The sequence below is a fragment of the Homalodisca vitripennis genome, chromosome 4, assembly GCF_021130785.1.
Source record: "Homalodisca vitripennis isolate AUS2020 chromosome 4, UT_GWSS_2.1, whole genome shotgun sequence".
NCBI lineage: Eukaryota > Metazoa > Arthropoda > Insecta > Hemiptera > Cicadellidae > Homalodisca > Homalodisca vitripennis.
This window is the reverse complement of record NC_060210.1, coordinates 157,157,942-157,182,733: the sequence shown is the minus strand read 5'-3', so window position 1 is coordinate 157,182,733 and position 24,792 is coordinate 157,157,942. Positions and strand designations below refer to the sequence as shown.

Here is a 24,792-nt window from a genome sequence, read left to right as displayed (position 1 = left end):
TTACAAAATCCATATAGTTTGTGACAAATTTGTATAACATTTTTATACATAACGACGATTGTTTTAGGACGATTATTGAAACACACATATAACGAAATATTTCTATGTTTGAATTACAACTCTCTATAAATTAAATAGATCCGTCATGTTGTTATATTCTATTGATCTTTTTATTCTGTTGATACTATTACTGGATGTAGAAACAATTTATTACATAAATCAATTACCACTATACAATTGTGATATTTAAATATTATAAAATAATGATAAGATTAGTGCTTAAATATGACATATTATTTGGTAAAAATGCATCCGGCCTTCACACTGAAGTGTATGACTGATATTATTTCGATTAACCAGCCCGTCAATGTAGGCGCGGTCGTGACGATGTAGGAGAGTGGCTAAAACGATCTCGGTGATTTTCGGTCTGACCGCGATGTAAGTCTCCAAGTGACGACTAGACACTGCGCTGATTGCCTCCGCCAGATAATTGGTACCAGCTATCAGCACCGCACAGCGGATTCCGGCTGAGGTGATATTTGGCTCGGGTTCAAGACAGCAAGCAGTCCGGCGCCAACTAGGATCGCAGAGCCGGTCAGTTTCCTTCCAAACGTGGCTATCCCCTCTTATAATATGTCTAAAATAGGGAACAGGCATATAGCAAGTTGCTTCTTTTTGTTTTATTTAGTTATTTATTTTGGGCTATATATTTTATATTTCGTTTATAGGTAGTTATAATGAGCATTTTGCTTTCAGCTGATGGACCATGTTTTTATTTTGTACAGAGACTAAAAACGACTGTTTACAATTTTAATTTTATTTTACTTTAGGGTCAATGCTGATTAGAATTTAACCTCGTGCTATCACAATAGTTTTGCTGTTGCTTAAAACTCTAGATTTTTCCTCCAGTATAGATTTCTATTCGTTCAGACAGTTAAAAAGATCAGCGTTTTCAGCACAACTCTCACACACAGCAAAATATCACACTGGACATAGTGGATATTTTGCACCATGTCCTCTTAAAAAACATCACACTCTACTATAGTGGACATGGAATATACTAAAGGCCTCTTCCTGAACACAGCAGTGCACTGTCTGATCCATAAACTCTGGTAAGGGGGCGGCGTAACAAAGGTTTTCTTGGAGGGCGAGAAACATAGCGGCGGATCCGGTTCCTCCCAAAATTTTTAAAGTCTGATGGGTTAAAACACCTTTTAGTGGTAATAACGCCTTGTTTTAATAGTTTGAAATAAGGGTGAATATCACCCACAAAATTTGTACAAGATTTGGAATTTTAAGAAGTTTATTTTTTCAAATCCAAACATATTAAATAATACAGCAACTTACAGCTGACTATGAAAAAAACCAAAATCGATAACAAAAACATGTTGCCTTGTAGAGGAAGGCATGTAAGACACAAAACAATATTAATTCTTTGTAGGTACCAAAAACTAGTTACGAGTTTCAACACTAGTGACAAACTCTGTTGCAATTGACTGATCATATATACTTTTGGGAATGTCTTTATGTATGGGACAAGATAATTCAATCTCCTCTTAGTCGTTGTTGTCTGCAACCATGTCTTAAAGCAACAAAGACAAGAAAAACATCTTTCAGCTGTTGCTGGCGATGCTGGTACGACCAAAAGTAACTTGCATACTTTTATGGGTTTATGACTGCAGTCAGGCCACAGAACTTCCAACATTCTTGTCTTTTGCTAGCTCTGGTTATAGAGATAGTTGGCTTAAGATCACACAATATCACATGTTACATCACATGTATGCAGGTTGATATCGATAATTAATGTCTGACACGATAATAACAGAGTAATATTTTCTCTGATATGGTTCTAGCCCGGGGAATGTTAAAGGTGGGGATGGCAACATTTTTTGTTCTAACTGCTTAGCAGGTACTCATACATGGGGAAGGGTTCCAGGAAGTAAATCCAAATCTTCTGTTAATTTATTCACTTTGCTTCTAAGTTTGTGAAACTTTTCATCTGTTAAATGAGATATCACACAATTAACTTTGGCCAAGTAATAAGATATGCTGACAAAACTTATCTGCAGATTCTTAGCAAAGCTTGTCATTTATTCTGAAAATCAAGACTGCGAGTTTCAAGTGAAACAGTATGCTAGTTAAAAAATTGATAGCAAGCCACATGCAAAAGAATCTTTAGTGCTGAGATCTTCAAGGGCACTGAAAATAGTGTCATATTGTAAATTGAATCCTTGTAAGGATTTTAATCTTACTGCTACCTCACTCTGTGGGGGCATAAAGGTTTTAGTCAGAGCAGGATTGTCATTCTCATTTGATTTATAATGAAGTGTAAAATCATTTGTCTTGGCAGAGTTTTTGAAAAGCTTGCCAAGTTCGAAGACAACTGATGGAGTTGGAAGAGCTTCCTAAGTGTCAAAGGTTCTTGCTAGGCTAGACACAAGGGTGTGCCACCCCCTGCCTGCTTTGACTGGAGAGGTTGATTCGGAAAGTAGCTTCCCCTTCTTCCAAGGAGACATGACTGAGATTAATACCCTAAATTCTTTCTCATGGATCTTGGCAGGAAGCAGCCCCTACCCCCAAACCATACCCCACAATATCCTGTCACTCCAGAAGCAGTGCAATGGTCATTTTAGGACTATGTGCAATATCTAAGCTTCTTGTTCTAAGAGAACAAAAGAAATGGTCTTTGGTGAAATAAAGACCCAAGTTTTTTAACACCAAAAGAAAAACTTTAGTTCAGTTCCTACTAAATGTTTAATACAATGCTCAGTTACAATAGTACTTTATTAACAGCTGATGTGATTCTAGTTGATAAAAATGAACCAGGAAGTAGGGGAAGAGGAGTGACCAAACCTTTAACCTCTTGTGCTGCTAACTGCCCAGTTCGGATCCGTGATTGTGTAGGTGGAGTAGACCTACCATGTATGTGTACTGTAAATTATTTATCATGTCTGTCTTCATCTGTCACATCTCATAGAAACCTTATTTAGCTTGGCTAAATGTAAACTTAAAATGCCATCACAGAAATGGGTTGCTGTAGAAGCTTCTCTTAACTAGAAAAGACACCCCCAGATCTGACACAGGCAAAAGCTGTGATAGATCCCTTATCGATCTACAGCGAACTATTGGACTTAGAAAACAGGACATTAGATTATTTTCTAATCTGTTGACTGGTCACTGTCTATTTAACTCTTTAACCGCCACACTCTGGACATATTTTGCAATGTTAGTAATACTACCAATCACCACGCACCGCACTATATCCAATCGCACAATACTAGATTGCAGCAGAACTGTCACACCCATGGTACTTCATTTATATTACAACAATTCACATTTGGTCATATCTTGCTCGGACACTATACCAAAACAGTTTTGTTTTTAATTAGCTATGTTTCTTTCATAATGACAGCTGTATTATTAATTTGGGTGTTATAATCTGGAAATGTTTAAGATATTACTGTCAGGCTGTGCTGAAATATTTTGGATTTTTATCTAATTAGGAGCCATGTGCTTCATATTTGTATGTGAATTGAAGAAATTTGCATTCAGTGTGTATGTTATTTTATAAATCGTTTTATGATGTTACCTCATTGATATAATTTTATCATGATTTTACATACAAATAAAAATAAATGAAGAGGATTTACTACAGATTTTGAAATTTCCCAGTTCACAATTGGGTCCTGAGAATAAAGGACTGTTATATTTCAACTCTCTACCATTGCTTTCCCATTAAAGAGCAATGTGAGATAAAAAGCTTTATTAAAAAATGTAATTAAAATTTATCGTAAAAAAATTGTATATATTTATTTTTGTTCATTTATTGTTTAGTTAAAAATTAATAAATAGTTATATGTTAATAAATTACAGATAGAACACAACATTTTAACATGACAAACTTTTCTTAAACTTTTATTTGACTTTTTTGTCTCGTATTTATAAATATTTGAGTAATCTAATATACTATACAGCCTGCGTGTGTAACTGACTGAGGTAAATGTACAAATTATAACATATTTCTAGAAGTGCTAAAAACTTGAAAATTGGCATGCTGTGAGTTTTGCCATGTAACCACCAGTAAAAGTCTGAACATGAATGTAAAAAAATGTTTAACCCCTCAAAAAGTTTCAAAAATCTTTAAATTTTAACAGTGCAGAATAATGAAATTACATCAAAATACTTGGATATTGTAAATTTTGTACTCGATGGATACCAAAACTCTTCACTGAACTCAAAACAAAGAGAACTGGATCAGCTCTAAAATTTCTTATTGTTACATAAATATGACAAATTTAAACCACATAGTCAATGTTTAGCAAAAAAACCAATCAATGGTTTACTCGGCCGCAATAATCACTTCAATGGGTTTTGTTGTAAAATTTTATTCATAGGTATTAAAAAGCCTATAAAAGTATTTAAACATAAATGTTACCTATGTTAAAAAATAGTTTAACCTTCACTGTGGCTCTATACTGAGTGTTCTTGTCTTGTGTCAAGAGGCTACTTCGCATTAGTGCGTCTGCTGCAGTCAACATGTTTTTCTTTCAAACATATACAGGGTGAGGCAGACCACCCGTACAGTACGTATAGCGGCCAAACCAAACGAGGTAGATTATTCGTAACAACTTAAACCCCCCTATTTCCACCCCAAAGAATTTGGAGAAATTATTTTGAAATCTTTAAAACTCCCCAAAAGGGTAGTTTTTAGGGGGTGGGGGTGGTTTTGGAAAATTTTCAAACGTAAAGGTATGTTGAGTTATATCTCATTTTAAAGGTATTCCTTCACTGATTATTTTGATGCAAAAAGTTTGAACCTATCTTGCCGCTTATGTACAGGGTATACCAAAACGTTAAAAAATCAGGGGTTTGTGGGTAAATTTATTGCAACTACCTGCACAAATGTAGAGAGACGATATTTTTATTCAAAACTAATGATGAGACGGCTTATTAAAATATATCATCAAAAGCCACCCTACCTCAAAATTTACACATTTTAAAAATACATAGAATTTTGAAATACTTAACAGCCCCAATCTAAAAAAAATCAAATAGCAACCTAGGTTTTGTTGTACATAATTAGAAAGGTCTTTAAAAAATAAACATTTTCTACATTTAAGGTTTGTCTCTATCTCCAATGGTTTCAAAACTGTAGTACAAAAATAGATTTTTTAATAATATCGTCTCTCAACATTTGTGCAGGTAGTTGCAATAAATTTACCCACAAACCCCTGATTTTTTAACGTTTTGGTGTACCCTGTACATAAGCGGCAAGATAGATTCTAAATTTTTGCATCAAAATAATCAGTGAAGAAATACCTTTAAAATGAGGTATAACTCAACATACCTTTACATTTGAAAATTTTCCAAAACCCACCCCAACCCCCCAAAAACTACCCTTTTGGGGAGTTTTAAAGATTTCAAAATATAATTTCTCCAAATTCTTTGGGGTGGAAATAGGGGGGTTTAAGTTGTTACGAATAATCTACCTTGTTTGGTTTGGCCGCTATACGTACTGTACGGGTGGTCTGCCTCACCCTGTATAATAAAGAACTTGTAACAGTTTTGTGTAATTTTATTATATACTAAAGTAACTTAATTTCTGAACAGGCCTTGAATATATTATATAGCTATACCCAATATACACAACGACTCAAATTATTATATTGTTAGATAAAAACTGGCAATCATACGTTTTGTTTAACGCTGAGGAGAGCTAAAGTCCATGCATAGACACAGAGAACACGTGCGATGCACAAACATAGGCAAGCAGTATTAACTGGAAGGTAAATATATCTACTTTGAAGGCTACAATATTGTTGCTGTGGTTATCGATATACAATTTTTTATATGTTAAGAATGGCAAAAATTGTTTTAACAATTTTATTGATTTAACTCCAATCATTTTTGTTCCACGTAAAGTCGTAAGAGATGCATGAATAGAGATAAGAAATACAAAGTGAAAGCTAACTATTGTTTACAAGACCATTATATTCAATAACTGTTGTTATATACATAAATTATATTTATGATACAACAAAACGAGTTATAGTGATTGTCTTTCGTTCAACTCTGAGCAGTTGACATCAGTGCATTACATATTACATTAAACGCAATTCACCAACACAGATATTGGAGAACCAACTGTAGAATATATATATATATATATATTTTTTAAAACCACAATAATTTGATTATCTATCTACAATTTTTACGAAATTTTAATTACATTTTTAATTTAATACACATTTGGAAGTTGGGTTTGCTAAAAGTTTTTTAACAAAGAATTGAAGAAATTGTGAATAATTTCTTATAATTTGGCAATAACCATTTTAGCATTGCAGTCTCTGGTTTACTGTCATATCAAAGAGCCTCAGCCAATTTCACTCAAAATGTAATAGTTAAGGGAAAATATCATAAAATATTTGTTTGAAGAGATACATTTTTAGTTTTTGTTTCTCTACATTGTATATTGTACCCTCATTGTAGGAGTTCCTTGTCAGCATACATGATTACTTCTTTACTTTATAAGCCAACTATTGTTAGAATTGTCAGGCTTGGAAAAATCTCTGCAGCTCTCTCTAGGGTTTAGGATTGACATTATTCTGATGGTTATTTTTTAAAGCAGCAGCATTTGGTTGAGGTCTCCAACCGTAGTCCCCCCTCCCCTAAAGTATGAGGCCATACCTTAGGTTTGACTCAAATAGTGTATTGTAGGCTAATTTTGTTGTGTCTTCATTACTGATATGCTTGATTCTTTTTAAAACATACAAGCATGAATTCAGTTTCCTAGAGAGTATCAATGTGATAATTCCATTGTAGATTGTTGTCTATTGTTATCGAAAGAAACTTGGTACGACTTTCTAGTTGTACATCTGGGTGTTGGAGCTTTATTTTTTCTTTTTTCCAAAAACAAGTTCCTTGGTTTTTCTAGGGTTTAATACTAAATTATTTTCATAACAGTATATGTAAGCTATGACATAGCTATGTGTAATGCGATGCAAGAGTTTATGGCTAGGGTTTTAGAGGATGATTCAGACACTAAAAGTGTTGTATCCATTGTTTGAAGTTTGTTTTTGACATTATAAGGATAGTGAAGGAAACAGGATATTTCTGGACATTTGCCATTGTTCAGATTGCAGATCACGAAACATAGTGTTACTGATTGTATTGCATCAATGAACAATGGCAAATGTCCTGAAAAATCTTAGTTTTCTTTGGTGTTGTATTGTCAGAATAAATCAATAGGAAGCAGTGAGTGCCTAAATATTGTGGTATGGCATTTGTCAGCAGCATGAAAAGGACTGGTTCCAGTACTCCCAGTAGTACTCCTCTGTTGATCGGAAGAGGCTTTGTTCTTTTGTTTTTGGAGTTATGTCCTTTTGCGTGTATTGCATTTCAACAACTTTGCTGAAATTCATTAAAATACCAGGAACCATATTTGCATTCTACTAGACATTGATGATGAAATTAGTGAGTTTGATCATGGCCAATGTTTTGATCTTCGTTTGATATAGCCATGTAGATATACTGATTGTGAAATTCACAATGGTCCTCAATTACCTTGGAGAATGTTAGAATTATATATAGGCCTAAAAGTACTTGTTAGTATATGGTTTTCATCCTTCAGTTTGAGGCATAATTTGCTGAGTTTTAAGTCTGACGGGAAATGTCCTCGGGTGAGGGATAAATTTGTTATAATGACGAAGTGGAATTTGGGCTTTGCTACAGAAGTTTAGCATTTTTGCTGAAATCTCATCGAGCCCGGTTGAGGTTTTTGGTTTCAATTATTATGGCTTTAATGTCTTGTTTATTAGTGAAAGATAGCTGAATTACTATATGGTTTGAAGCAGGTAAAAGAAATATAGTTTACTTTGGGTTCTTGGTTGTGAGTTGGGAGTATTTTCTGCTATGGTGGTAAAAATGTGGTTAAAATAATTGGAAATTTGATCTGGTTTGTGATTATCTGTCTCCCAACTTGAGTTGGTTCTGAAGTCTTGCTTTGTTTCTCAATGTTTATAACTTGCCACAAGGCTTTGATTTGTTTCAGCATTTGCTGTACAGTCTGCAGATAATTGATGCCTGAGATTTTTTCTTATTTGTCTGTAATAGGTAAATAATTATTGGCTTTGACACTTATTTTATTGTCCTCGATCCATGAGACTCTTTGCAATACATTGCCAGCCCACTACTTACGGATGTATTCCTTGTCTTCTCAATGACGCCAACGAGCAGTGCTCACATTTTCGGCACGTAGATGGGAGCCTACACAGGAGTGTCTCAGACGCCACCTGAAGCCTTAACTTTCTTTTTTCTCTTTCCTTCGTTTAGTTGCAAATTATTCTCTCTTCTGTTAGAGTGAGAAACATATTCAATACTGACTTTTTACCTGTTTTTGTCTATTTTGTTGTTGTTATTACCCGATTTATATTTATTTTTTCCCATTTTTGTTATTATTTTTCGTTCTTAGAATACTTTTGCTGTTCTTTAATTAATTTATTACACTCATTTTAATCTTTTTTTTCCATCAGGTAGTTTTAACTAAATTAAGCCTACACGTTTTGTTATATTTAAACTTTTGTATTGTCGTTAACTACTATATTACGTTTATTTACCTCAAATATTGTATCTAGTCTGTGTAACGAGAAACTGTTGAAATAAACAAACAAATATCCCTCAGTCCTTGTGTAGTCATAGGATGTGGTTTTTGAAATTCTGTGCATTTAGTAATTTGAAATGAAACACTGTGTTGCACTTTTTGTTCTTCTTTCCCCTCTTTGATGGTGTTTTATTGGGTTTATGGTACTATGGATTAAATTATATTATTTTAGATATGGTTTAAAGTTCTGAGTATTCTGTTTTTGTGATGGGGTTAGGCATTCTTTTCCAATATATATTTTGAACTTCAGCTGTCAAGTCCTTAACTATATGTATATACATTTACTCACCACCTACGACAAGGTGTAATAACATACATGTCCAAACTCTGTAAAGGGTGAGGCAGAAAGGATGGATGTATTTGTGTCGGGATTTTACAGATAGTATTCTGTGTTTGCTGGGTAGTGGGAGTGGGGGCCTTGTACTGAACACAGTTGCCATGTGTGTCGGGAACATCACCATTTGTGTTAGCTAGTCATTGTTGAGTCGTCATCATGGAGTCGGAGAGTGTGTCGGAGTTAGGCACCTCTCGCAATCTGCGTGTGTTTTTACTTACAATTTTCAGTTTTGTTCGTAATAATGAGTATTGTTGCAGTTTCAGCGCGAGTTTCGTCGTCATTTCAATCTTGTCTGAGAAAATAACAGTGTACCCACTCGTAACACCATTTTACGTTGGGTTCAAGTCATTTCGTTCCAGTAGGAACAGTGATGAATAAACGACCGCCAGGGGCTCATCGCACTGTACAGTGCTGACTCCAGAAAATGTGGAGCCTAAGGGAGTGTCGGCAAAGCCATACTCCGTAGTCCTGGTCGATCTGCTAGGAGACATTCTTCTGTTAGACTGAACATCAGTAATCGGTCAGTTTTTAAGGCGTATTTGTTACATAACGATCTAGGATTTCATCCCTAATTTATATTTATTGCCATGGTTCAACAATTGAATCCTGGCGATTATGTAAAGCGGCTTTAATTAATTTTGCTCGAGAAATGAAAGCCATCAAGTACTTGACCAAAATGAAAAGCCTACATCATTTGTTATATTTAAACTTTTAGATGAAGCACATTATTCATTTGAATGGTACCGTTAATCAGCAGATTTTTCGTTATCTGGTCAGATGAAAATCCAAAATTAATCCATGAGACACCATTACACAGTCCCATAGGTGACAGTTTGGTGAAATTCTGTGCATTTAGTTATTTGAAATGCAAACACTGTGTTGCACTTGGTCCATACTTTTTTGAAGACGACAACGGGACCACTGTAACTGTAACCTCGGTTAACGTTATAGACAGATGTTCACTGAATTCTTCCTACTTGAACTAAGAAGAAAACGTATTCCTATCCGGCAAGTATGGTTTCAGCAGGACGGGGGACAGCTCACACAGCAAGAAACAAAATGGAAGCAATTCGGAAGCTGTTTACTCCTCGTGGTCGCATCATTCTCGGTTTGGTGACATTGATTGGCCTCCTGGTTCCCCAGGAAATACTGACTTTGATTTACCATGTGCGACTACTTCTTGTGTGCTCTTGACTTTCATCAAGTCACGTCTGGGTTTACCAGCATATGGACTTCACGTACACTTCAAGAATAAAGGAAGCAATTCGTGTGGAAGTCGAACAAATTGGCAGGGCAATGTTAGAAAGAGTAGGTTTAAGCCAACTTCTAAAGAACGGCTTGTAAAGTGCAATCGCTCGAAAACGGTATTGTCACCTGTCAGGATGTTGTTTTCAAACATTAATTTTCTAAAGTATGGTAAGATCATGTGAATATTATTCTGTAAATAAATGTTTTTTTTTATGCACAGGTAACGACATATTGCTTTTTTGAAAGATTACGTATGGGTTGGATCCTTTCATGCCTCACCCTTTATAAAACAATGAACTATAATTTTCTTTTATTCTAGTAGGCCTATACTCCTGAAGTTTTGTAACATATGTGTTTTTCATTAACGCCTAGGTGTTGGTGGTATTTGACTAATACCCCCGTAAGTAGCAGTACTATACAGACCCAGCTGCTCTGGCTAGAACGTGTCTAGCAAACTTATTACTATGTTGATTATTTTTAATTTAAGTTTTCTTGTAGGCAACTAAATATTACCAAAAAAAGATACCATTTTTTAGTGGTTTTTTTTTGTGGTTGATTGACCCAGTCAATCATACAGTTTGTCCAGTTAAATATTTCTATAGCCTTGGATCAATTTGATTTAAAATATCATAATTAAGATAAGATAAAATACATTTTCAAACTTCCTTTATAAAGGGAATATATTAAGTACATATCAATTAAAGCAGCAAAGTAATTACTGATGGAATTTATTTATACACCAAACCAAAAAGCATTGCAACAAGAAATGTTTATATAAACCAAAAAATCAGAAGTTTGTATGTATAATTTATAAAATATTTAACTAATATCAACCGAAAGATGAAAATTTAACCAAAAAAGTGAACACATATTTAGCTTCTGAGTAAATAAATAAAGAACAAAGTATTACAGTATGGGACGGCAAGTGTTCCACACACAAACGGCTACTCTAGTATGGCAAAAAATGTTTAATAAAATGTGTTATTTGTATTTCCATTCACAAAATAATGTTAAAATAATAACTATGTGAATATATGCTAATATTCCCATTAAGAAATGGTGGGCGATATATATATATATATATATATATATATATATATATATATATATATTAGCACAATTTTGTATGTTAGTTACAAAGAAGTGTTAAATTTAGACATTTATTTGAACCTCTGCAATCTATAAGGTGATATTCTTGGATTAATTCTTGTGTTATTAGGTTTAAGAATGGTGGTAGAAATTGGTTAGTTCGTCAAATTAAACTTCTGGCCTAATAAAAGCTATTAGCACCCAAAATTTAAGATTTGACCATTACTCTTCTCTATTCAATAAAGCTTTATTCTGAATTTGTTGTATAAAGTTAGTTTTCAAGTTCATAGTACTGAATTACTAGAAAGTTTCCAAATTGGATATATTTTGTAGACTTACTACAGTTTCTTTATTTTTAGTAAAGATACAATGAAATCCAATAAATTTAAAATAATTTGTCAAATTACAATCAAATTTTTTAAATTTGTTCTCTTGTAGTTATGACATTGAATTTTTAAAATATTATCCTCGAACATCAAGTCTCAGGACTTTATTAGGACACAATTGGTATTATGGACCTATAAATAGATATTGAATGAACATCTTACTTGATACTGAAATGAATCATTTCACCAATTTAAACAAAACAATATTTTATTTATAATAATAGAAGGAATAATATAATTTAAAACATGATAAACTCACCGTTCTTGAGCTCTATGGGCACCACCTTCTGATATATATCCATCATTGACTTCAATTGCTGATGTTCTATTCAGGATATCACCATCAGACATGTAGCCTGGAACAAGCATTTGAAAATAACAAACTGACATTGAGTTTTTCTAGGTGTACTGAGTCCCTGATAAACACTTATTAACTTGATTGCTGATGTTAAGTTCTATTCAGGATATCACCATCAGGTTTGTAACCTGTAGTAACACGCTTAAATCAGACAATGCAGTGAAAAAATAAGCACTAATGCAGTGAATTTTCTAATGACTTCTGATTGGATTCCTAGTTTCTTTCCAAGTATATTTATACCTAAAATATAAGAGACAGATTTATATTATTATAAAAAATAGTTTAACTCTGTCACATGCTTTCAGAATCAAGTTATTGAGTACACACACCTTGTACTTTTTATCTGAGGAATGGTTTAAGAACTCTGCACATGGTTCTAAAATGTCTTGTGCATTTTCTTTAATTTTTTATTTATCAAGTCTGCTTAAACCTATTACAGGGGCTAACCAAAAAGTAAAAAATTTTAAAATCTAAAATGAACAAAATAATAAAAATATTTTATTATAAATAAACATTTGAAAATTACATTTAGGCTATTATTTAACGTAATCACTATTCAAGTTGAGGCACTTATAAATAGCATGACACAAGTTTTACAATTCCAACTTTGAAAAGATTCGCCCCCTGAGATCGTAACCACTAATTAATGCCGATGTGAAGTTTGTGTCACTATCGAAGCGCTGTGTTACAAGCCAGGTCTTCATTACTGGAAAGAGGTGGTAGTCACTTGTTGCTAGATCTGGGTTTTGTATGGAGGATGGTCAAATATTTCCAATTCAAAATTATAAAAGAGCTGTCAGGTACGATTGGTAGTGTGTAAACTTGCATTATAATTTAAAAAAAAAACTATATTTCTGTGCTGTGTTCCATGCCACTTGTTTTGTATTGTAGCACCCACTGTAATTTCTGCAGTATTTCACAATACCTTTCTGCAGCAACTGTTAACCTTTTTTTAAGGAAATGAACCAGAATCACACCCTTATTGTCCCAGAAACAGACACAATGATATTTCTGGCTGACAGAGTTTGGAAACATTTTCTTGGTTTATTGAGAGGATACAATGTTCCCATTCCATAGACTTCCTTTTCGTCTCACAATTAACGTTCTTAACATGTTTCATCAATAGTTACGATATGATTGAGAAGTTCATTAAGATGTATCATAGTCTTCAAGAAAATTCAGCGATGCAGAAAGCCTTAGATTTTTGTGGTCTTTGTAAGGATTTTTGAACCCATTTAGCACAAAATTTGTAATATCTAAGCTCAATTTCAAAAATTAAACTTTATGAAATTTAAAAGATATGTTTTGAAAGTTTTGTGATAAAGAAAGAGCAGTTTAACCCATTGAGGTAGACACACACGCTGGTTACGTGGTGCTCGGCCGGGACCAATTGCCGAGTCACGCGCTGGTTACGTGGTCGGCATTTGACACTACACTGTTCACGTAGTTCACCGTATTTCCACTTACTAAATGTTAGATACCACAAACAAATAAATAATTTTGTTTTCATACTGTGGATAACCTGATTTTTAAAATATTTTGTGTCTGTTTCGCTGCTGATCAGCTGATAGTTCATCTTGTAAATTGTGTTCTCTGACTGTTTGTTTATATTATGTTTAATGATGGAGTGTGAAAACTTGTGTGATTCTGAAGTTGATAGTGTTGTACAGTGATTGTGAGTATAATTCAAATGACAGTGATAGTGATGAAAGCTTTGAAGATTGCATTATATCCCGATCTAGAACCATTTCACTAATTTAGTTGTAGATGACTCCAGACCCTGAGGATGGAGTTTATCTAACATTGCTAATATCTAATATAAAAATGAATTGTCTGCATTCAGTGTACCAGATAACTGGTGGTTCAAATGATTGGAGTTCAGATAATTGGCGTTATACTGTACGTGTTGTATATTCTTGTTATTTAGCATCTATGATTCAAAAATATGGCCTCTAGTACTTTTGATAAAATCTTTTGATTGTTAAAGATGCTTTGTTGAATTTGTATGCTGTTACAAATTTATATCTGATGTACAGCCATACAAACATAAGCCATAAGAAATGTGTGATTCTATAAAAATATAATAAATTAATGTGTATAACATTATTGCAACCAATTTTGTATTTCTTGTCCATATTTCTTAGAGCATAAAGGCCAGAGCAAATTTTACTTAAGATGACTTTGACATGACTATCACAATTTAAATATTCATCATTACGTCATAAAAATGTTGTCTGCTCTAATGCGTGCTCATCCATAAAACACTATTAATTTCTGAAGGAAACAGGATTTTTTTGGACATTTGTCATCGTTCACTAATACACAAAATCAGTAACACTACGTTTCGAGATATGCAATCTGATCTCTTCTTCAGGTAAATAACTAACCTAACACATAATTAAAAACTAGGTTAAAATCCTAGGTCCTACACAATTCTTCCATCGTCAAAAATAAACTTCAAACTAATAATTTCTGTATTGTACTCATTGATGATAAAAAGTGAGTATAATTTGTTTTTATGGGATTAGAACATATGAGCAACATTATTAATGGTGATACAAAATAAAATGTCTAAACTATTTATCACACTTTCAAGTATTTAATTTTCAGATTTCCATCAGCACTCGTAAACATTGTATTTGGTTGCTTGATAATTGATAGCAAGGCTGGAAGATAAACTAATAACATAAGGTGGCTTAAAATAGATCCGTCTGGTGCTCGATTTTATAATTGTTGTATTTGAATTTACTGTTGCCATTTGATTAAAATTGTTTGAGGTGGCTGATTTTAACATACCGTTTTCATCATAAAGATAGGAATAGAACCTACTAAAATATTAATTGCCACATAAACCATCAACGCCACTTCTACAAAGAAATCCTTGTGCACATGAACAGATTTGCCTTAACCCTCCGAGTGCCACATACCCACTCCCTTAGTGCCACAGCTTTTTTGGCGCTTTTACAGTTCTCTTTTTAAAAAACCATATAAAATACAATTTTGTAATTAAATTGTTCATGTTATATATTATCAATGTATTCACAAAACAAAAAGGAATAAAAGAAGTATAAGAGTATTGTATTTGCCCTTTGTCTGCTCAGGTATGTAGCCCTCCGAAGTAAAAAAAAGTTTCAAAATTTTGTCATGTCCTAACATCCACTACTTAAGATTTCACATGTACACAAAAACACAGTTTCAAAATATCCATATTATTCCAAATTTAATAAGTTTTACAAATATAGACACTTTGTTTATATTTAAATTAAAAACCAAACTATAACATTGAAAAAATCACAAGTATATACACAATGTTTTCCCCGTGTTTACTCTGAGTCACTGCTTTGCGATGCCTTTCTTTTTCTTTCAGGCCTAAGGGGTCTCCAGAAATGTTCTAATAAGTGGAAACATTTCCTGTGCACACTTGTATTACAGCCAGCAGGGCACCAAACTCTGCTTCGATCTTTTTTTTTGCTTTAGCAAACTGTGCACCGGAGTAATTTGACCCTAGCTTGAAAGTTCATTAGGGTCCGGTTCGTACTCTTCACCACTGCCACTTGAAAAATCAAGAAGTGAAATGTCTGAAGGTATATCAGGAGCTTCAATGTCACTTGCATCGTTTTCACTAGATATATATATTCATCTAAAACATCCCGAATTTCACTAGAATGTTCCAAAGTATCACGATCCATGTTTGTAAAATCACGCAACACCGCAGTCAGCTGTCAGCGGTATGCAGTTGTAACGTATCGTCAAAACAAAGTATGACGTAATGCACTGCCTCCACAATTATGCATTGTTGCGATTATATGTACTATAACATCTTTCAAATGATACCAAATTTGACTATTTTCCTGTCATTTTAATATGAATATAATACAAAGCGCTGTTATATAGTCGCGGGCACGACTTTGGCCGTCATAATAGGCATTAATTAGTCGCGGCCACGACAAAAAGCGCACGGAGGGTTAAGGAGACAACTAGAGATGGCATGAAGCTCCACCATAACAATGCTTCAGTCCCACCACTTTCGTTGTGACCGCTGACCTAGTCGGTATAGGGGTTGGTACTAGTAGTAACCACTGTAGAACTATGAGTATGGCTGACTTTTCCTGTTCCCACATCTCAAAATACGTCTAAAGGATACAGTTTCAAAGATAATACCACCATACAATGGGATGTCACAAATCTCTGAAAAAGGTTATTGCAGTTGACTTCCAGGAAAACTTTCCCTTGTGGGAATCACGTACGCAGTAGTAAATTGAAGCCCAAGGAGATAATTTTGAAGATATTACAACATTGGACCGATTGGATCAATAACCTCTTTTTACAGATCCAGTCTCGTTATTTTAATCCTGGAACTGGCAATCAACATTATAATGTCGATCTTACGCGCACCTGTTTTGACAGTCTATATAGTACATAGGACAAGACTACCAACACTACTTTATATACTATTTTATACAGAAAGAATTGCTTATTTAAATGGTGAAATTTATTTTGCCATTTTGGTAACAGTGATGTCAACATCTTGACAGTGACACCTACGGTTCCCTTTATGTATTCTGGAACCCCAAACTAAACCAATATTTCAACAAAAGTTCAACATTAGTATTTATTTATTTAATTACTGTAAAATTAATATAATAAATTAATATTTCCAAATAAAAATGTACTATTTCTATTTTATTTTGAAAACAATTTGCCTATAGTAAGAAATTTAGGTACGTTTCAACAATTTTAAAAAGAAAACGCATTTGGAAATTGGTTATTAATTTATAATTTATTGTTTTGTAGTACATATAAATCTCTATACTTTGGAATCATTTAGTATAAGAATTATATTACTTGTAAACTTTATTTTATTTTATTTATTATATTATCTATATTATATTATAACTTTGCCAGGTGCAATCACACCACTAAAAAAAATGTTTTCATTACAGTCATATTATTTAAATGGATTATGCATATTGTTTTTATACCATAATTATCTCCACATTCTCATGAAAAAATTATGTATTAAATATCATATTATCATATAGGTTTATAATAAAAATTTATATTTTTACAAAATGTTTAAAGTACAGGTAAAAAAACACAAAAATGGCCTGTCATATGAGGAAAACATGATTGCCAGTTCCAGGGTTAAAGACAAAGTGTGTAGAGTAAAAATTAAAAACTCTTAGCTGTTACAAAAGTATTTTACTGTTCACAAGTCTATCATATTGAATGGTAAATACTCACCAGATGAACTATATGTTGTGACATAGTCGCCATCTCCAGGTCCTCGGTCTGCTGGCGACTGTGTAACAGTCCTCCACCCTGCAGGATAAAACTACTATCAAACACGTATATTCTATACTCAGAAGTAATACAATAGATGTTTAAAATGAAAACAATTTCAAACCAAAATGTTTTAAATAAAACCAAGTTCACGCTAATAAACATATTTAGTAAATAAACCTAATAAACATAGTTTTAATAATAAACTGAATTACAACGAAATGTGAAATAACTTCTGCATGTTATCACTACCATATCATTTACAGGAATGGTCCGAGAACACCTGATCTCTGGGATGTATAGCATACAAGTGAAGAAAGGCTGTGTAAAATATTTTGTTAATATTTGTCAGTGCACTGTATTAAGGTACAAGATTGAATCAAAAGCTTTTGAAGATTTGGATGTGAATATAATCTAAATCAGCATGTAAAATGGGTTTTAGTTTTATTATTTCATTGATACATCTTTAAGAATAAAGATCTATAACCAAACAAGTGCAATAAAATAAATTGCTAATATAAAAAACTGACTGACCTGAATGATCAACAGGTAGAGGCCTGGGTGTTAGTGCAATGTTACTCTTGTAGCCACGAAGGAGAGGTTGCATAGGCTTCACTGTTTCTGTGTTCTCCTCCTCCTCTCCTACAGACTGCTGCTTCACATGGTTCACCTCTGGATTCTCCTGATCACACAATTCACTAAATGTGATCAGATCTATATAAGTGAATCAAAAGGAATTTGCTCCTTTCTGCCCCTTAATCCTGAGTTTCCCGCTAGTACTAATGTGGCTGAATGTTGTCCTTCACATTGTCCTAATCAGTTATTGACAGAAGGTAAAATAATAACATTGTAAAATTACTAATAAAATCATTGTTAGCTACCATTACATTCACGATGTTCGTGAGAGCTTCATTTTCATTTTCATAGCTGATATCTGCTATGATTTTTATTTTATTTTGTGATATTTTTACTTTATGGTTTTTGTAGAATGTACATACAGATCTGAGTGACATCATCGATTCAATTTTTCATCTAAGATTTCAGATCACAGATAATGGAACATCACATATGTACTTTTTGTATAACTGAACGATAGAAAACATCCATAATAGCCTGCACTTCATTTAAATCCAACATTTTTTCAACCATTATAAAATAACAGCATACTTAAATTCTGTATAAGGTCGCTTAAAATCAATTCCAAATATTGATACAATTTTCCAGAAATGTCTCAAAATTTCATATTTCAACTGCCTTCATAAAAACATTATTTTGATAACTAGTGATTTTTGAACTGTCGAATTTTTTTATAAAAAATACCCTAATAACATTGTACCTTTTCTTTCAAGGAAATATTCTTTTCAATTTCAGAAGTCAGGGTTTTTTTATATAATCCATAGTCAGATTAGCTGACACAGGTTATTGCATTTTGTTGCCTGAATCAGATCGGAGCACTTTTAAAACCTACTCTCTCATTCATTATTTTAATAATGTAAAATAAATTGACAATAATTTTAAGTTAATAATGGAAAAAGGTATTTTAGTAAGTGACAGAAGAAATGTTAAAGTAACATTCTGACCTTATCAGCAGTGATTTGAGGCATGGGAGCCACACTGTGGGTGGGCTTGGCTGTGCCCTTGACTGCTGCCATTGGCTTTGGTATCCCGCTACCACCAGTAGGGCTGGATTTAGGTGGCTCAGGGGCCTTCATCTTGTCCTCTGCTTCCTGCCCCAAACAACACTACATTAGACTCTCACAGAGGTTCCTCAAATAATCGATCGAGAGCAGCAAAGTTCACTGAGTAAGCTTGCCTCAAAGATGAATAATAAAATAACGTTGTTCGTTATAAAGTTTCATTTCATTCTTGCTGATGTTTGTATTACATCTGGCATTTCTAGCTAAGTACAATTGATCTTGACTTTTTATATTGATTTATTCAATTGTTCTCCATATCCTATATGTCCATCTTTTTCAAGATAAGAGATAAAGTATTAGATGTAAAAACTCTTTTTAGTAGAATAACACATAAATCAGATATTTTACACTGCTATGTATTAACCTGTGTGTGTATTTTTTTTAAATTGTAAAATAATTTGTAAATGCTTATGCCAACATTACTACATACAGTACATGAAAGTCACCATTTCACTGTATTATTTACCCTTTCATGTTTTAGTCCTTCAGGTTTTGAGATAAAAACTCAACTTAAAGCTTTCAACTTTATGTTCATATCTCATTAAAATATTTTCTTTGTTGCATAACTCCCTGATAAAGTATTTTTATACGATTCAATCATTTTTATTACTGAAGAATGTGATGATACAGAGGATAGCAGAATAGACATTGATCCGTCTCATTTTATAATTTAATAATCTTACTTGAATTTACTCATTTACTCTATTTTTTCTTCCTCAATTGATGTAAAAACTCTTATTCTGTTAATCATGTAAATGTGATTTTTTTCCTCAAATAGGTATTTATTGTGAAAAAAGTAATGTTTATTGTGGTCCGGTATAATGTGTATCCAGAGCTGTCCATACAAACATTTTTTGACATGATTAGTCTCTGGAGAATTAATACGTAGTATCAGGAGATTTATGTATGTGGTGTTTACACATTTTAGACATAGCAATTTTTAATTTTAACGCAATATTTTAACTGGAAGGAGTCTCTCAATATTCCTTTAAAATTTCTTAAAAACTGAAACAAGGTATCCTGAAGACATTTATTGTTAAAAGTAAAATTTAATATATAAAAAATGTTTATTATGAACTTACACTAAATACGTAAATGCTAAGAAATAAATACACAGTACGTTTATTTTTTTTTCATCATTAAGTACTAAAATCTTTTATTTTATTCTAGTAATTTTTTAACAAAGAAATAGATTTAAAAAAAGAGAATTATATTATTATAATATTATCAATACAATTGTTTAAAAAATCGGGACAAAATTTTCACACAACATAATAATTAATATAGGCCAGAGAAAATAAATTTTATAATTGAAACGATTTCAGCCATTAGAACGGTATACAGACATAATGTTCTTATTCATGATTTTATCTTTTATTGATTGTTATAACGCCATTTCAATTCTTGACAATTTCGAAATAAAGACCTCTCCCTCTCCCCTTCTTTTAGGTTTCCCTGATTGTTTTTCTTGATTGAAGCATTGAGACAGGCAAATTCGACTGTGGCATCAGAATTACAATTGATTAGAACCAGGGATGTATGTTATTTTTACATTTAAATCTCTTATCCCCGGGCACTGAAATAAGTACCAGATATATGCATACTTCTGTTAGAAAACTATCATAGAGCTCCATCATAAAAGCTTTCACTAAAAATGTGACGTCCTTTGGTTTTGAAAATAGCGTGCGAAGGCATAAAAAAAGAAGGAGAATAATATAACGAAGAAATATCGAAATATGTTTTCTGAATTACTTTTTTACTGATATTTACTAGGGAATTTTTTTATTTAATTGTGAAATTGTCAAAGTGTATTTTAATTAAAATTATCCTAATTTGAAGATAGAGAATTTTAAGGTCTCCTCAATATTCAATTTTCACCACAGATTTTAGTTTGAGAAATGGATTTTAAAGAGGTATATCTGTCTCTGCGGCACTTGCACCTTATTAAAGTGAGCTTTCGTACTCAAACACTTAATTTAATGGGAAATTAAAACATTTAGGACAGTGACCAAAGTTTAAAACTGTTAACCCAGCAGTTAGTTTAACCAGCCCTGGTGAGTTAAGGAAACAGAAACAGGAAAGAGAAAACATAGGAAACACTCAAGAATGTCTTTAATTTATGAGGTTTCCTTTGGTGTTTAGTTACACATAACGCATCTATATGGAATAAAAAAATAAAAAATATTAAATTTGTTTTAGAACAACTTTTATAGATTTTAGGAGAGAAGAATCAAGAATATTAAACATGTCTAATGGTTTATGTGGTTTTGATAATTATAAATAAGGAAATGATATAATAAATGAGTATTTGATTAAAAGAAAATGAACAATATAGTGGTTGTACTGTCAAAGTACGAAAATTACTATGTATAATTTACATTAGATCTATAATAAATTAAATATTTATGATATGTAATGTCATAGAATCCTCTTAAAATTTTATTTGATTGTTGATGTTTTTTATATCTACAGACCAAAATGTGTTCTTTTGTCCTCACATTCTGAGGAACAAGAAAACAAAATTTGTTATTTTTCTGTCTAAGATTATTTGTATGGTATTTGGTGACTTCATTGGGTGTAGTTCATATCATTTTCCCTTCACTCCTAAAACCTTTTTATTTCAAAAATTCTTAGGTTTCTGATATTTAAATCTTTAAATATGTTAAAAATACTCAACTAAAGAACAAATTCATTTTAAAATGAAAAATTCTTTCCTGTTTTAATGGCCATAACTCTATTAGAACTTACACACATTCCAGCTATTAATACTCATATCATATCTTTGATCCTGTCCTGTAAAGTATAAAGTATAATGAGTGGTCTGTACTTGTTACGATACATAGTACAGTTGGTCACATTTGCCACTAACAACATTTTTACTGAAATACTTTAATATAAATTACCTGAGAGTTGTCATCTTGGGTCTCTGGGATGGCAGGTTGAATTTCACTAACAGTTCTCACTACTGGTTGTACTAACTTTGTCATTGAAGGTTTGTTTGGAACTCGGGTCACTTTACTATCACCACTGACTTTTATTACTTTCTTTCTTAATCCAGGCTTTAAACTCAAATCATTCTGACCTAGATCCTTTTTCTCTGGAACACTAAGAAATTACAAATAGATTAATAAATTACAAAATAAAACTATTAGTACTACAATTTACAAATCTTCAATCTAATGTAGACACTCTAACGTATTTTTAGCTGAACTTTACTGAAACCTCTCCCGCCAGTAGATGGTGAATGAAATGTGAATTATGTCATTCAGTACACACAATAACTGTCATATGGTTGAATATGCTGTGAAACTTTATGGCGGTACTGAAAATTTGAACGTTCAATTGGGAGACTCAATTTTTGTCTGCCAAAAAGTTTCATTGGTTAACCCTTTCAGGGCCAGGAGCAAATATGAGATGTTGCAACATTTGTCACATCTCATATCCCCTTGTGACTAGTCAAAAGTGCCAGGCTAAAATTGGCGATTTTGCAGTCTCTTAGATTAAAATTTATAAGTTTTCATAAAAATTGGAGAATGACCTAAAAGTTGCACCAAATTACTCGTATAGATATATACTATCAACAAAAAATATATAGATGTAGTTTCAAGTAATTTAAAATTAAAACAAACAAAAAATGTTTTAATAGATTACATAAAAACATTACGTTTTTATTTATTTTTGCAAATAACTAAAAAAGGAAAAATAATTTTAACGTGGGAAATTACTTTATTATATTATACATTTAAAAAGGAACAACCATATACAATTTTGTGTTATTTCTATCATAAATAAATTTTTTATGACACATTTTGTATAAATACGCATAATTGTACTTCGCAACATTTTATAAGTGTTAAAGCAACTGACTCCTACATTGCAAGAAACTTAAAATAAATATTCACATTAGAGATGTACCGGTAAACAGATGATTGTAGAATCGACAAACAGTTTCAATACAGTTAAAAAACACTATTTACCAAGAAATATTTACACAATTTTATTTGAAATTTATTTACACTTTTTCTATTTACAAATGTGCTATTTACAATTTCAATCCTGTGAGATCGCAAATTGTCAGTCATTGTAACTACTACACACAATAGCAAAGCACGTAACAACTAAAACTACTAATATTTACAACCACAAAATAAAATAATTAAGAAGAATCTAGCATACAATAATACGATTACACTAAAGCATAAAGAATTAACAACGAAAGATCGAGTCAGCTGATGTCACGTGACAAATACGAAATACAAATGCATAGACCTTCAAAATAAAAATGATATTCATATTAATTACGTACAAATATACTAGGGAATAAAAAAACATAAAACTTTAATCATTTGACGTCGTATTTATTTAAGAAAACAACGAATATCAAGGAGACAATATTTTGCCGCCTGGCGCTTTACAAACACAATCTATGGCGGCAATATATTGCCGCCTGGCCCGGAAAGGGTTAAATTGGTCTCAGGTAACCATGTTGCCAATGAGAAAAACACTAAATAAACAAATTAGTAAAACGGTTTTGTTGACATTGTGATAATCATATGAATTTTCTAGTAACTTACCATCACGTATGATGAAGTTACTTTATTGGATCGGTTGGTTTCATGCAAAGCTTTACCTTAAATTGTATTTTCATAACAAGCTAAACAGTTTGAAGGGTTTTTTTAGGTGCTATGTTGATTGGAGTTACTGATAAAAAACGTGATGGAATGAGGATGAATCTCATGTATGGTAGTTTAACTAACCTCTGGTGTTTAACTAAACTCCAGGGATTTACAGCATCAGCTAAACTCTAGAGTCCACCATTTTGCTTTGCGAGTCAGAGGGTGTCGTTACATGTGCAGGGATTAGGCAGTCACAGATTTATGAAACTCTCGGTTGGTCTAAGGTTTAATTTTTACCTTTTATGGGCTGTTTTAAGTATCTTAGAAAGAGCAGAGACTAATATGAAATTCTGAGGTTTAGCGTAGTTTTCAGTCATGGTGTCGGTGAAAAAAGTAAGGTGGATCATTTAAAGTATGTGGGTGTTAATATTCATATAATATCCTATGCAAAACAATTCCCGTTTGAGATCTGAGCGACATGCAATTTCAGTTTATAAAAAACTGGCCAAAAGTTGTTTGAGTTTAAAAAATTTGTTAAAATATTTACATATATAAACAATTTATTCCAAAAATGTGTAGTATGGTTGAACATATAAAACACAACTTTTTACTTATTTCATTTATACTTTTTACAAAATTCATGATTAAAATTGTTTATTGCAATACTCAAGTTTTTCCTGATTTCTTGTCCTTGACGGTAAAAAGGTACTTGTCATTATCATTAATTTCTAGATTTTCCTTATCTTCTGGCGCATCTACAGTTGGTTCTAAATCAGGATCACCCATAGTTTTTGCAACGTTAAGGAGCACAACGTAGGCAACAATTATTTTTGGTACATTTTCCAATTTTCCATGACAAACGTTTTATAAAATAGGGAACTGGTATTTCAGTTGGCCAAAACATTGTTCAATTACTACTCTTTTTTTCCAAAGCTCGTTATAATTTAACTCTGCATCAGCAGTAGGATTTCTAAACGGAGTCATGAGGTATGGTTCTTAATCCATATCTGTCATCACCAAGTAGCACAAGATTGCTTCTATTTCTCAGTTGTAATGAAACTTGTTAATTTTTCCATATCCTGGAGCAGGCCAGCTAATGTAGGCACTAGTGAACATTTC

General features: G+C 32.5%; 1 protein-coding gene across 3 annotated transcripts in view; it reads right to left on the bottom strand.

The window, feature by feature from the left end:
- LOC124360389 (protein sickie) overlaps positions 1-24,792 on the bottom strand; it is a 195,822-nt gene that overhangs the window by 74,930 nt on the left and 96,100 nt on the right. For all 3 annotated transcript variants that reach the window (XM_046813988.1, XM_046813989.1, XM_046813990.1), the window contains exons 9-13: positions 21,961-22,162; positions 18,941-19,087; positions 17,895-18,042; positions 17,322-17,399; positions 11,979-12,075 (exon numbers count right to left, since the gene is read on the bottom strand). In XM_046813988.1, the coding sequence (XP_046669944.1) occupies positions 11,979-12,075; positions 17,322-17,399; positions 17,895-18,042; positions 18,941-19,087; positions 21,961-22,162 (672 nt within the window). The remainder of the gene's footprint in view (positions 1-11,978; positions 12,076-17,321; positions 17,400-17,894; positions 18,043-18,940; positions 19,088-21,960; positions 22,163-24,792) is intronic.